This window comes from Phialemonium atrogriseum (genome assembly GCF_030411735.1).
Source record: "Phialemonium atrogriseum strain 8032-3 unplaced genomic scaffold QBC33scaffold_31, whole genome shotgun sequence".
NCBI classification, from domain to species: Eukaryota; Fungi; Ascomycota; class Sordariomycetes; order Cephalothecales; family Cephalothecaceae; genus Phialemonium; species Phialemonium atrogriseum.
This window is the reverse complement of record NW_026848168.1, coordinates 289,753-302,676: the sequence shown is the minus strand read 5'-3', so window position 1 is coordinate 302,676 and position 12,924 is coordinate 289,753. Positions and strand designations below refer to the sequence as shown.

At 40.8% G+C, this 12,924-nt stretch overlaps 2 protein-coding genes across 2 annotated transcripts; one reads left to right on the top strand and one right to left on the bottom strand.

Moving 5' to 3' along the window:
• The first annotated feature begins 8,499 nt into the window (after positions 1-8,499).
• QBC33DRAFT_549869 (uncharacterized protein) lies at positions 8,500-9,715 on the top strand. The gene is made up of 2 exons (XM_060429007.1): positions 8,500-9,320; positions 9,393-9,715. Exons 1-2 carry the CDS (start codon positions 8,795-8,797, stop codon positions 9,491-9,493), a joined length of 627 nt encoding a protein of 208 aa, XP_060279724.1. The 5' UTR covers positions 8,500-8,794; the 3' UTR covers positions 9,494-9,715.
• A 630-nt stretch (positions 9,716-10,345) lies between these two features.
• On the bottom strand, positions 10,346-12,355 carry QBC33DRAFT_549867 (carotenoid oxygenase). The gene is made up of 5 exons (XM_060429006.1): positions 11,969-12,355; positions 11,779-11,902; positions 11,337-11,713; positions 11,132-11,269; positions 10,346-11,068 (listed from the first exon to the last, which is right to left on the bottom strand). Exons 1-5 carry the CDS (start codon positions 12,167-12,169, stop codon positions 10,403-10,405), a joined length of 1,506 nt encoding a protein of 501 aa, XP_060279723.1. The 5' UTR covers positions 12,170-12,355; the 3' UTR covers positions 10,346-10,402.
• Between the last annotated feature and the right edge of the window lie 569 nt (positions 12,356-12,924).

Below are 12,924 nucleotides of genomic sequence, written 5' to 3'. Positions count from 1 at the left end.
CTAATCTTAGCAATCTAGTAAAGCCTTTGCTAACAATAGCTAAGCTTTATATTCTAGGACATGTCTAGGTAATAGGGTATATTAAAGGTAAGTATAAGGTTGCTAACTTTTAGTTGCTTGCTTTTTAGTCTTATTTAATGCTTGTTTTTCTAATTAGACCTTTTTGCAATCTTCTTTTAGTAGTTGGTAACTGCTTTGCAGGCTTTTTTAACATTGTCTTCCTTTCTTTCTAGTACCTAAAGTTATGCTATAAATAAGTCTTTTGGCATTAATATTGCATCTTAATTGATTAGATGCTAGGTTAGAAAGTCTATTTCCAAGAGTAAGACTAGGTTATATTTATAGGTTAGGTAAAACAGGGTTTTGCTATGCAAAGCTTTGATTAAAGTCTAGTTATAAAAGAAAGCCTAATCTAGCTGCTTTGTCTATCTTTTTCTAGTCCTATTTAAGGTTTTGGCTAGCATTGCAGTAATTAAAAGGTGACTATTCTCATTTATTCCATTTGCATAGATATTGTAAGTAGAGATTTAAATCTTAAACACTCTTATATCTTTGCAAAGGTCTTTGACTACTCCTTTGTTTTCTAATTTGCTATTGATAACTACAATTACTAGAAACCTATACTAGTTAAGGATATATTTGTTTAGGAATCTAGCTATTGTCTTAGAGTTGTTTTTTGTTATAGCCTTTGCTTTTGGAAAGCCTGTTAAGTTGCAACAAGCCTTAATTAGGTAACTCTTTTTATAATTAGCTAGTATATATTAGATGTTAATGTAGACCTTTTAGAAAGGCTAGAAAGATGCAGTTGGTATGCTTGGCTTTTTAAATTGTCTGCTATTGTATTTCTAGCAAGGTTTGCAGGCTAGGATTGCCTTAGTTATTTCTATATACATCTCTTTCTACTAGTATTGGTATTTAAGGCAGTTGTATGACAAGTTGCAGCTTTGATAGCTATGTTTTGCATAGGCTATCTTAATTAAAGCCTTCTAGTCTTTTAGGTTGTCAATTACCTTTTTGTAGATTAAAGCGTTTCTATTCTTACGTTTCCAAAGGACTTGATTGTAGACAATGAACTTTAAAGCCTTCTTTTGGAATATTCAAAACGCTATGTTAGTTATCTAACTTGGTTGCTTAAAGGTTGTTAGGTATTTTGCAATCTCTATGCTTTCTTCTAACCAATAGCCTTTCAATAGTGGTTTGGTTTGATTATAGGCTTGCCTCTCTTCCTTGTTGTCTTCTAAGACTTTAATAGAATATAGCTATATATTGATAAAAGAGTCAATATCTTGCTCTTCTTCTAAGTCTCTTAGATTTGCTAGCCTAGGCAGCTTCTTAGAAAGTGCGTCTGCTTCCAAGTTTTGTAATCCTTTGATATGCTTTATCTTGAAAATAAAGTGTCTAATCTAAGCAATCTAATGCGTAAAAAGTGCTTTAGGCAGGTTGTTGATAGCCTTGTTAATCTGATAGACTAAGACTAAAGCGTTAGTCTTGATTGTAAAGACGCAGCTGTATAGCTAATTTTTAAACTTTTTTAGTATGTAAAGTAAGCTCTAGCATTCTTGCTTAGTTGCATTATACTTTTGAATGGCTAAATTCTAGATGCTGCTTTCAAATTAAGCTAGGTGTTGTCTTCTATCTTTGCTAATCTGCTTAAAGACTGCCTCTTAGCTAGTTAGGCTTGCGTTAACTACTAAGATAATTTCCTAGCTGCAAGTATAGTCTAATATAATTAGAATAGAGGCTTTTAGCAGGAAGGCTTTAATAACTTGCATTGCTTGCTTTTAATCTTTGCCCTAGTCTTATTTAATGTCTTTCTAGAGTAGTTGGTTTAAAGGCTTGGCTTTTCTTGCAAAGTCTTTAATCTAAAGGCAGTAGAATCCTGCTATGCTAAGGAATCCTTTAATCTAAGTTGTGTTCTTACAATGGTTCCATTTCTGCAGCTTCTTGACTTTAGCCTGATTAGGTTTCTAGCTATTGGTTTTGCAAAGGTAGCCTGTAATAATTGTCTTCCTTTTGCACTACTAGAATTTCTTGCTTGCAATGGTTAGTCTTGCAAGCTTGCAAGCTAAGAGAACCTAATTAAGGTTTTTCAGGTGCTTTAGAATGTAATGCTATACCTTAGGCAAGGTTTTCTCTTTGTTGTATATAGTAGTTAGCTCTTTGACGCAGATATTGTCTATAAATAGCTAGCAAACTGTTAGGATTAGGTTGTAAAAGGTTTTAACCATTCTGCATAGAAATTAAGCTATAAAATTGGTTGCTTTTTGCAAGAGAGTGCATATTCAAAGTAGCTTGATTAGCGTGGAAAACGTTGTGATATTTCTACTGCAAGGGTTGAGAGAAACCTGATTGTATTCTAAGAAAAGGTCTAGCAGCGATAGGATTTTGCATATGCTATATTCTTCTGTCAAGTCTTTTGCTTCTAGAGGTATAAAGGTATCTTGCGTTGTGACTTTGTTAAACTAGGTTGCGTTGTTGATTAGGCATAGTCTTTTGTCTTTCTTTTAAACTAGAAACTAGGCATTCTAGTAGACAGCGTAGCTTTTTTCCAAAATCTCTTTGATTACTTGTTGTCAAAGTAAATCTATAACCTTCTCTGTCAATAGCTTAGGAATTGGAATATTCCTAACCTGCTAGGCTTTGTAAGAGACTGTCTTAATTGTCTGCAGCAGCATTACTAAAAGGTCTAGTCTTTTGCAGTAGGCAAAATCCTAGGCAAAGGCAGCTTTCCTTTGGTACAGCATGTAGATAAAGATTTTAGTTTTCTCTTTTGTCAAAGTCTTTATTGTCTAGCTGATAAAGCCTTTAAGTTATTCTAGCATAAGTTAGCTTCTTTTGATTAGCTCTGTAAAGCGCAAGATGATAAAAAAGTCAAATTTGCTGCTAAATTTTATAGTTTTTAAAGCCTACTGCTATTTCTTTTGCTTTCAATCAGAGTCTTCTTTTAAAACGCTTCTGTCTAACAGCTTATTGTTAATTAAGTGCATCTTCTAAGCCTTTGTTTTGTAGGCTGTGAATGTTTTGACTAGCCTTTTCAAGCACTTTAAAGTCTTTTCCTTTTTCTAAGTATACTCTCTATATACATACATTTTTTCCTCCTTAAACAACTCTTAAATTTCCTCTTTTGTTATAGCTAATAGTAATCTAGCTATGCAGTCTAGTGTCTTTCTTTTTCCACTTGTATGCTTTCTACAAATACACCTCTAATTAGCCTAGCTAACTGCTTTTTGCTAAAGAGTTTCTGCAATTAAAACTGCAGTTTGTTAAAGCAAAACCTTTGTAATTCTATCTATTGCGCCTTTGTTAACCCTTTCTAGTAGCCTTTTTCTTTCCTTTAGCTTTACCTATTCTAGAATATCTTGATTAAATCTAGCGACTAGTCTTGGTAAAGCGCTAGTTTCTAGTTTTTTAAGTCAACTACTAATGTCTTTGATGCATAGATAGTTGCAATAATCCTCAAATTCCTAATTAGGAAGTTAGCTTTGAGTAAGTTAAAGGCTTTGCTTTATTCAAACGTTAGACTAACATCTTTTGCAAAAGGCATTCCTAACAATATATTATGCTTTGTCTAGCCTAGCAGCATTATGAAGAAATAGCCTAAAACTTATTGCCTAGCTATCTAAATGCGCTTTCTTATTTCTCTTAGAAATCTAATTAAACGCTTTGTGTAATAGGCTAACAAGTAGACCTTTGTTAGCTTATAGGCAAGCCTATAGCAATTAGCATATTTTGCAGAGACAATATTTGCCTTTAAGCTAGTATTAAGAATAGCTTAAATTGCTGCTAATTTTTCTAAAGGTCTAACCTAAACATACATTATAGGTAAGGCGTGGATTTTTATAGCAGAGGCACCTATTAAGGTAATGCAAGTGTTTATATCATTGTGATTAGAAAGTCTTACTAGGTTAATATCTAGGACTTTCCTTTTGTCATCTTTAATCTCTATTATACTATTGTTCTAAAAGCTTAACCTAGAGACTGCTAGCTTTAATAACTCTGTTATGGTAGTTAAGGCTAAGGTCTAAATGCCTTTCTTTCCATCTTTAAGCTTTAAATGCTCTAGTTAAATCTTATCAATATAAAGGACTGCCTTAGCTTTTACCCTAAGGTTGGCGATATAGCTTTTTAAAGCTATGGCAAACCTAAGGCAAAGTCTAATTAGGTTGGTGACATTGACTTTTATATTTTGCTTGAGGAATTTGTTTAGAAGCTTTCTAGTCTTTTCTTTTACTCCTAGGGTAGGCTGCAAGGTTAAGGTTGCTGCTAGCTTTTCTATAGCCTAATTACATAGGTTAGCTAAGTCTAAGCTTTTAGGCTCTGTTGAATCTACTCTAGCAGCTGCATCTTTAGCTAGTAAGTCTTTATATTCTAATAGGTAGGCAGTGCTATTACTTAGGCAGCATTGTTTTGCTTGCAATGCAAAAATTAAAAGTAGTCTCTGCCTTAATTTTAGCATAACAAAGTCTAGATTAGGCTAGTTTGTCTTTTTATACTTAACCTAGTCTTTTCTTGCATAGTTAATTAGAGGTTCTAAGCAAGCTAACTCTAACTATACTAATAGGCTTTTTAGGTTGACTAGTAGTAAGGTTTTTAGCATATAGCTGCTAAGGAGATTTATCTAGAATTTATAATCTAAGTTGCATTTTATAAACTCTTTTAGCACTTTCCCTTTTAGCTTGTCAATGTAAATCCTTACAAAAGCCTTAATTACCTTGCCAATCTTGTTAACTTGCTTCCTATTTTCAAATAAGGTTTTTAGAAAGACTTTGCCTTAGGCTTCTGCATAGCCTATCTATAAATTGTTGTCTTCTATAACATATACTAGGCTTTTGTAAATGTTGTGATTAAGCCTTGCATAGCAGTTGTATATATGCCTAGCTATGCTATAGTAAAAGCATACTAATAGCATATACTAGCTATTTTAGAGTTGGTTGTAATTAAAGGTCTTTCTAAAGTAACAGTCTGTCTAATTGTAGCTTTAATTATAGCCTTGTAGCTAATCTGCATAACCTTGCAGCTAACAGTAGCTTTGTAGTCTCTAGGAATACTAAGTGTTAGTGTTAACAACCTTAGCATAGTTGGTGTTAGCCTATTAATACCTTTCTATTAGCCTAGTTTGAATGTCAAGCTTGCTAATTAGCTAGCTAAGCAGCTAGTTGTTTTTCTTGTAGGTTTAAAGGTTGTTAATCTTGAATTTTTCAAACTCTTTAATTATATTATCTATATAAAAGTCCTTCTGCAGCTTCTAGGCTTTTATAAAGGCTGGTTTTTCTGTCTTAGTCTTTAGAGTTGACTCTTTAAAAGCAACCTTCTTTTCTTTCTTTGCTAGGCGCTTTACTAGCTTTTTGTCTACGCTAGCGTCTAACTAGTCTGTCAAATAATTAGAGTCTAAGATGCTTTAGCTGCTAGTATTGTTGATTTGGTTTTTAATCTTGTCGTTAGCTTATTTCTAAAGCTTATCTGCTAGCTTGTTTTACAGGAGGTTTTTAGAAGATGTCTCTTTTAAAGCAAATCGGTTGCATAGGTTTGCTTTCTTCTAATTAGAAAGCTTCTAATAAAACTACTTGGTTAAGTCTTTATTATCTTGAGTCTTGCTAGCCTTTGTGATAAGATAGTTATGCTTTGCAATTGCTGCTAACAATTTGTAGGTGCCTAATCTAATCTTCTTCTAGTAAAAGTTAAGAAGCTTGGTTTAGAGATTAGAGTTTAACTTAAAGTCTTGACTGCTTTATTGCAACTTTATTGCCTTTACGTTTTTTTTCTAAGTCTTATGCTTTAGGACTATCTTTATAATAGTATGCAGCTTTTTCTTTATATAGTGCTTAGTCTATCTCTTCTTTTGCTTGTCTGTAAGCTAGCTTTAATTAGCGTGTAAGCTAAAGATTTCTAGGAATTCTAAGATATTCTTGCCATTAAAGATTGTGATTTCCTCTTGCAAAGGCATTAAAGGCATTGACTTGACCTAATATTAAAAGCCTGCTATTAGGGAAGGTTTTGCTATAGGGGAAGGTTTTGCTATAGAGAAAGGCATTGCTATTCTTAAAGGTATTAGAGTCTAATCTTGTAGCAAGCTAGAAGTAAGTTGACGTAATAGAAAGAGAGTAGGCTGCCTTGAAGAATTAGAATCTTTAGTAAAAGCCTGTATGACTTGCAAGGTAAATAACTGCTTAAACTTCCTCTTTTTGTAATTTGGTCTAATTTCCTTTGCCTGCAGAAAGCTTATTGTCTAATTCTTGCTTTTCTAGTCTCTATAAAAGTGGCTTGCCTTTTCTAGATATCTGATTAGAGGCTTTAGGTTCTTTGCAATAGCCTATCTCTACAATTCTAGGTCTTTAATAAATACTAGGATGCTTTTTAGGCTTCTTATGCTAAGAAATATAAACCACAGCAATATTATTACTGCTCTAGCCTAAACGTAGACTTCTGCGTTATTACTAATCATAAGTCTTTTCTTTACTACTTTTTAAACTAGAAAGTCTTCTTTCTTAGATTCCTCTTTTAGGCAATTCTTTCCTGTCTTAACATTCTAGCGCCTCTTTGCGCATACATTAGCTTTCTTAGCAACTGACTAATTGGTTTGTACTAGCCGGTTTTTAGGCTTTAGAATAGGTTGTCTAGTCTAGGCCTTACTAGCCTTTGGCTTTCCTAACTTTCTTATCATAGCTCTTGGCTTCAATCCTTGTCTTTTCTCTCTTTCTAATCCTAGCACTTGTCTAATTATACTCTCTTTCTTAACATGCTATTCTTTTTGGCCAATTAGGTAACTCTAGGTTTATATTATCTTATCCTGTGATTTTCTAGAAAAGGAAAGAGAAAAGGGAAAAGAGTTTCAATGCTACTTTAGCATAATTAAGAGTCTTCTTTGCTTAACGCTTAGTTGCCTTGGCAACGCAGAAAGCTAGTTGCTTTGCAAAATAAGGAAGCTACTGCTTCTAGAGCATCTTTGTATTTGGTTTGTGACAAAAGAAAGGAGTGTACTGACTAGAAGCCTTTAGGGTCAAGCAGGTGCCTTGGCTTTTCTTGTAGTTGCGTGGTTTGATTAGACTGTAGCCTTTTGGTAGGCCTTTTAAATCAATCCTAGATTGCCCCCCAAATATAAAAAGAAGAGACACAAAACTACCTACCTATCTACCTCTCAACGTAGTATACTGCTGCTAAAGCATAGGCTCTAATAGCAGTAGCTATGTGATTGGCTGGCAGGCAGATAGAATTGTGCTTTTTCCTTACCTCTAGCGCATGTGACTGGTTAGGTAACCCTGATTAGCCTTGATATGTCTTGCAGTAGTGCTTAAATCTAGTCGTGTAAGTAAGGTAGGAAAACGCTAGCAGCGTAATCAATTGAATTAAAGGCGTAAGGAAGGAATAGAATGCGGTAAATCAAGTATTATTGCATAAAAAGCTTAGAAATAACTAAGGTGTAAAGAGTGCTGCTTGTAAATCTGTGTAAGTCTGCGTAATTGATAATAATCTTACAATTTGAGGCCCTGATTGCGCTCTTATATGGAAGCGCAGAAAATCCGGTCCGAAGCTGACTCATCCTAGCCTAAAGCGGTCCGTGCCTTTTCCATTCACCACGTCACTAGCAACGACAAAGATCCCTATAGCTAGGTTTAGCCCTTGCTAGGCTCAATCAACGTCAGCCCTGACAAGTCTAACAGCAACCCTAACAACCCTAACGCAGTATACAAGGTAAAGCAGCTAGTTAGGAAGCGAAAGGTCAAGATTAGCCGCAGCCACATAGCTACAACTCAATACCTAATCAAGTGGAAAGGTTAAAGCTACAAGTATAACAAGTGGAAAAAGGTAGCAGATCTAAACCACTCACAACGCTTTATTGACAAATATAAGGCTAGGGCAGGCAAGCTTCCTACTAAGAAAACCAAAGGCTAGAAGGCCAAAGCCTCCAAGGCTACAAAGCTAGCTACTAAGCCAACCAAAGGACTAGCAAAGCTAGCCACTAAGCCGCATATACAGCAATCAAGCCATCGCACGCAACAAGCCTGACTTACAAGAACGTTAGCAGTCAATTTAACATTAGCACGTGACTCATTTTAAGCCAATTACGTGTCCTGTTAGTTCTAGGATTAGAAGAAAATTAATCTATTATATCGGAATTAATCCTAGGAAATTGACGATTTTGGCGCTGTAGAATCCAGCCCTTTAAACCATTCAAAGGCATCTAGATTCACAATATTTGTACAATCAGATAATCTCTAGATTTTTTAGTAGTGGTGGCCTGACTAGTTAGGCCAATTGGGCCTCCACCAATGGCAGCATTGCCATGTGACACCTGAGGGCAGGTGGATCCTTTTTCAAGCCTGGCATATTGATGCGTGGGGCTTGGTGGGGTAGAAAGGATGGTTTCTACTGGCTGTAAATAGACAGTGAGGGCAGGGCCTGAAGTGGCCCCGGGGGCCTGTGACCTGGCCTGTGCGCCAGCGTGGGTCAGTCAAAGCCTACGCGCCCTCTGCGTAGAAACCACCGAATATCAACACCACTTTTACTTCGTACAATATCACAAGATTGCTATTGAAGTAGCCCCCTGCCAACGCGCCAAGGGACCAATTTGACCTGGCCGAGTAATTCTGACAGCCGACGGAACGGGAAATTCATTTTGTCGTCGGGGAAGGCATATATCATCCCGAACCGTGGGCCGTGGAGGATTTCGTGCGAGAAACCGATGCTGTGATGGCAGCGAAATGGGGCGGCCTTTTGCTCTCCGTGTAAAGCAGAGATCCTCGCAACTTGTCGGGCGGTTCTGGAGAAACTCTCGCCATCTACGCTCTCATAGTAGATGTATTCGACGAGTACAGGGGTTCCCTGCCGTCTCCCGATGCGGAATATGGACCGGCTACGACGAAACCCCAACGCAGAAGATGAGCGTAATCAGCGTCATGCTTTCAATTCTCCGTTAAAGAGATTGCCGCGAGCTCCCGCTTCGGGCAGACGGAACAAGCCTGGCAAGGATGTCAGGCCTAGCACGCCTGACATGCCTAACCCACCTAGCACCCCTGATACACCTGGCAGGACCGGCACACCTAAGACGACGCAGACATCTCACCGCTTTACGCAGGCGGTCAAAGGCGTTTGCAGTACCCTAAAAACTTCGGCCGACCTTATCGAAAGCATTAAGATCCGAGAAAAAGTTGGCAAAAGCCGCTTTCGCTTTTCTGGGTTTGGGAAGCCGACATTGACCGGCGAAGCACGGGAGCTCCACAATGCTCTGCGGAATGCCCAAAAAAGTATCATCAATGACATCGCCACGCTGCGGCAGCAGGCCACGCTGCGGCAGCAGCATGGTGTTCAGGCAGAAGGAGATGGTAATTAACAGAAGATTTTTCCATCTCAATCACCTACTAACGATTGATCGCTAACCTTTTCCCCGCCGACAGAAAAAGCTATGAATGACATTCTCCCCATTGGCGGGCAGGCGCAAACCGACATCCAGCAAGCTTTGCAGGAGGCTCTCGACGCAGCTGGTGCAGGTCAGTAGGACGACGAATTTTACAAGGAAATCAGACCAGCTGTAGCAAAACTTCTTTCGGATACGAAGAATACTATCAACGGTCTTAAAGAGAGGCTGACAGCTGGGAAGACTGAAGAATTAGAGGAGAATACTGATAGTTAAGGGCTATGAAGACTAACCAGCGATCAAAAAGATGCTCACTTTAGTTGTTTCTGTTATATAAAGCTAGTAGTTTTAGTTCCAATAGGCAGATTGTTCTGAATGGGAAGACCTAAGCGAGTATACGATGCGAGAAAGCAAAATCTTTCCACGAACATGTCAGTGGTGCTAGATGTAATGATGGAAATCGAACTTCAGGAGTTCAAATGTCTGCTCCTTCAGTGGGTCCGCATGCCGAGATACGTTAGGACAGAGTGTACCCGATGGAGCTTTCACAAGCAATTCGTGACGTTGCTAGACTACGGCGGGACCTGGCAGATGCTGATAACCGCGTTGCGTTACTCTTGGAAAATCATGCACAGAATGAGGACGAGTGAGTTGTGGAGAGTCTATTGAGAAAACTATGCCTTCCATAGCAAATTCCCTGACTGACGATGTGGCTTGGCTTGCTTAGCTTGATGCGGCTTGCCTGTTGGCGATAGTGTTAAATATTCTAGGATTCAGCTACGTAATTAGGCACTAGCTACAAAGATCTGCATCGTGTGGATTGTCTGGCCGCATGGGAGGTGGGAGGTTGGGATGGACAGGTCGCGTCTTTCGACCGCATCAAAGGCGTCTCGACATCAAAGTTCTAGGCGGGCCGAGAAAATGATCAAATGGGGTGGCATAGTTGAAGGCTGGCTGGTACGCTATGGAACCATGGGGAATAGATAATTCGATGTGCATATCACTGGCTAAGAAGATAATTACCGCCTCTCCTTTCCCTTACCTGTGGGCTCACTCGGCCCTTGGTTGAGTATCTTCGCTGTCTACCCAGTTTCCATGCAACCCCTGCCTCAACCGGATAGGCAGCAAGATTACCGCCTGGGCTTTAGTGAAGTCCCTCGTGTCCAAGAGATGCAACTCGCTAGACATAGATGCGTAGTTGTTCACCAGTGCCAAGATGTAACCGTCTCCTTCCTCAGTAGATCCGCGGCGAGGAATGAACACCGGCTCCTGCACCATATGTGTCCGGCCGGGAAAGTATATCTCCGTCTGACGAGTGACAATGTCCAAGTGCGCCAGCGAATTATATAGCGGGTAGCCACCACCTAGCTGAGGCGCGATGGCGGGGAAATCTGTGCCCAGGGCTGGGTCCATTAGATCGAAATAGCAATGACGGTACACTTGAGTCGAGAAGCGATCGTCGATTCGGTAGAACTCCGAGTTGTTACTCTGGAGAATCTCGGCATTGGCCAACTCAAGGTTCGGTGATGACGGGTCGATCGTGAATCGAGTCAACTGGGAATGGATTGAGCTGGGCTCTGGAGCGTTTCCCTGGGCATCGGGCCACCAGAAAAACACGTTCTTCTCGCTTAGGCCGAGATCCAATATGATGTTTCCAGACTTATCCTCGTATGCGTTGGCTGTGTGTCCTGGAAAGGAGTTTCTGTAGCGGAACCACTGCACGTGAATTAGTTAGTTAGACTAGGTAGCTTGTGAGGGCTTGTTTTCCCGTATACTAACTTTGATATCGGTGGGCTTTGCTCCCTTTCTTGGGAGGACGCCGAGGTAGAATGGAGTCTCGGGACTCCACTGCCAATGCTCCCCGCCTTTTTTCATCCGCTCAATGTCGCAAAGCTGCGGGATGAGAGGGAAAACGACCTACAATAGCAGTGATCACGACTTAGAACACTTCCATGGTCGTTTGTATCGGAGAGAGGGTACTTACCCAGTTATCTGTGACGGCAAAGTCGTGGATCATGGCAACAACAGGTGCACACAACCACACAACCTCCAAGAATTTCCCGTCTGGGCCAATGCGATAATAGCAGACATCTGGAGTACCATCACCCTTAGCTTCGTATCCGAAGCAGATCATGTCGCCTGTTCTTGGATCGAATTTCGGGTGCGCCGTGAAAGTCAAACTGGGAAGCTGGCCGTCAAAGGTGTATAGGCCATGCGTCTCCAAGGTCTGAGGGTCTATGGCATAAGGGGGTGCATCTTCCTTAAGCGCCAGCAGTTTGCCGTTGAAATAGACGACATTTGTGTTGGCCGTGGTGCGAACTTTGAACTCCACAGCGTCGGTGTACTTGTTGCGGTATTTACCTAGGGAAACGGTTGGCTTTTGCGCCGAACGGACAAAGAAACCGCGAGGAGTCACTTCAACTTACCAAGGAGTGCCCGTTGGGCGTCTCTTTCACGGGTAAATTTCTCTGTTCGCACGTACCGCTGCTTGAAGGAGGCCTGGCCGTCCTTGATTCTGAAGGCGCTGATGTTGCCGTCGCCGTTAAACCACTGCCGCCACAGTCAGTATCTGGATATCGTGCAGGGCGGTCTGTTGAACAAGGAGCTTGGCAATACTGGATCATCTTCAATGAACGGCGAAAACTGAGGATCGGGCATGACGCGGTAAAACGTCCCGTCAATGTCTGCCGGGATCTCGCCGTAAACCTCGAGGTTTTGGATTTCTCCTTCGACCCGGCAGGGTTTCATGAACCCGGAGAACTGCGGGCGGTCGGGGAAGTGCAGAAGTGGTTTTTGGGAGGTTGAGGGGGCTGACATGGTTGATTGATTATCTCTTTGTTGGATACCTAATGAGAAGAGGATCTACGCTGCAGCAGGACCAAGGTAGAGAAGCGAATAGTCAACTGAACAATTATGCGCCGGTGTTGCAAGGAAACTCTGCATGGTAGCTTGGATTTATAAGATGGACTCCGCGTGTCAGCCATGGTTCCCTCGCGTAAGGCGGGGATGCGGGTGTAGCATTATGCCCGCTCTTGTCCCTTCGCCAATTGTGAACTAGTCCCAAGGATGTATGTACATTGCTCCACTAAGGCGGTGTTTATTTCCGAGGTTCCCCGGTTTCCCCGGTTAGCCGAGAAAACTGCCGGTGCGGGGAACTTTCCAGCCACTCGTGTGAGGGGCAATGGTTGTTGTCGTTGGGGAAAGTGGCCTGGTGGGTAGGTCATAGCATATAATCCATTCTTGGTTGGACGGATAGGTCAGACTGGAAAGAGCCGCCTTGCAAAGCGAGGTTTTTGGGCTCATAGTATATATATATCGTAGTTCGCTTGGTCGGTTTCGTTCGCAAAAAGAATGCATGTAGTAGAGAGTATCCGAGTAGTTTAGCTATTATTTTTCTGTCCAACCCCCTTGCCAGGTTAGACATTCATCCCATGTGAAGATGGAGAGGTGTGTGTGTGTGTTTGGTGGGGGGGGGGGGGGGGGGGGGGGTGACGCGGGCAAGCAACGGGGAGCAAAAAAGTAGACGTGTTTACCCCCGGTTCACCCCCTGGAGAGAAAAAAACTGAAGACCA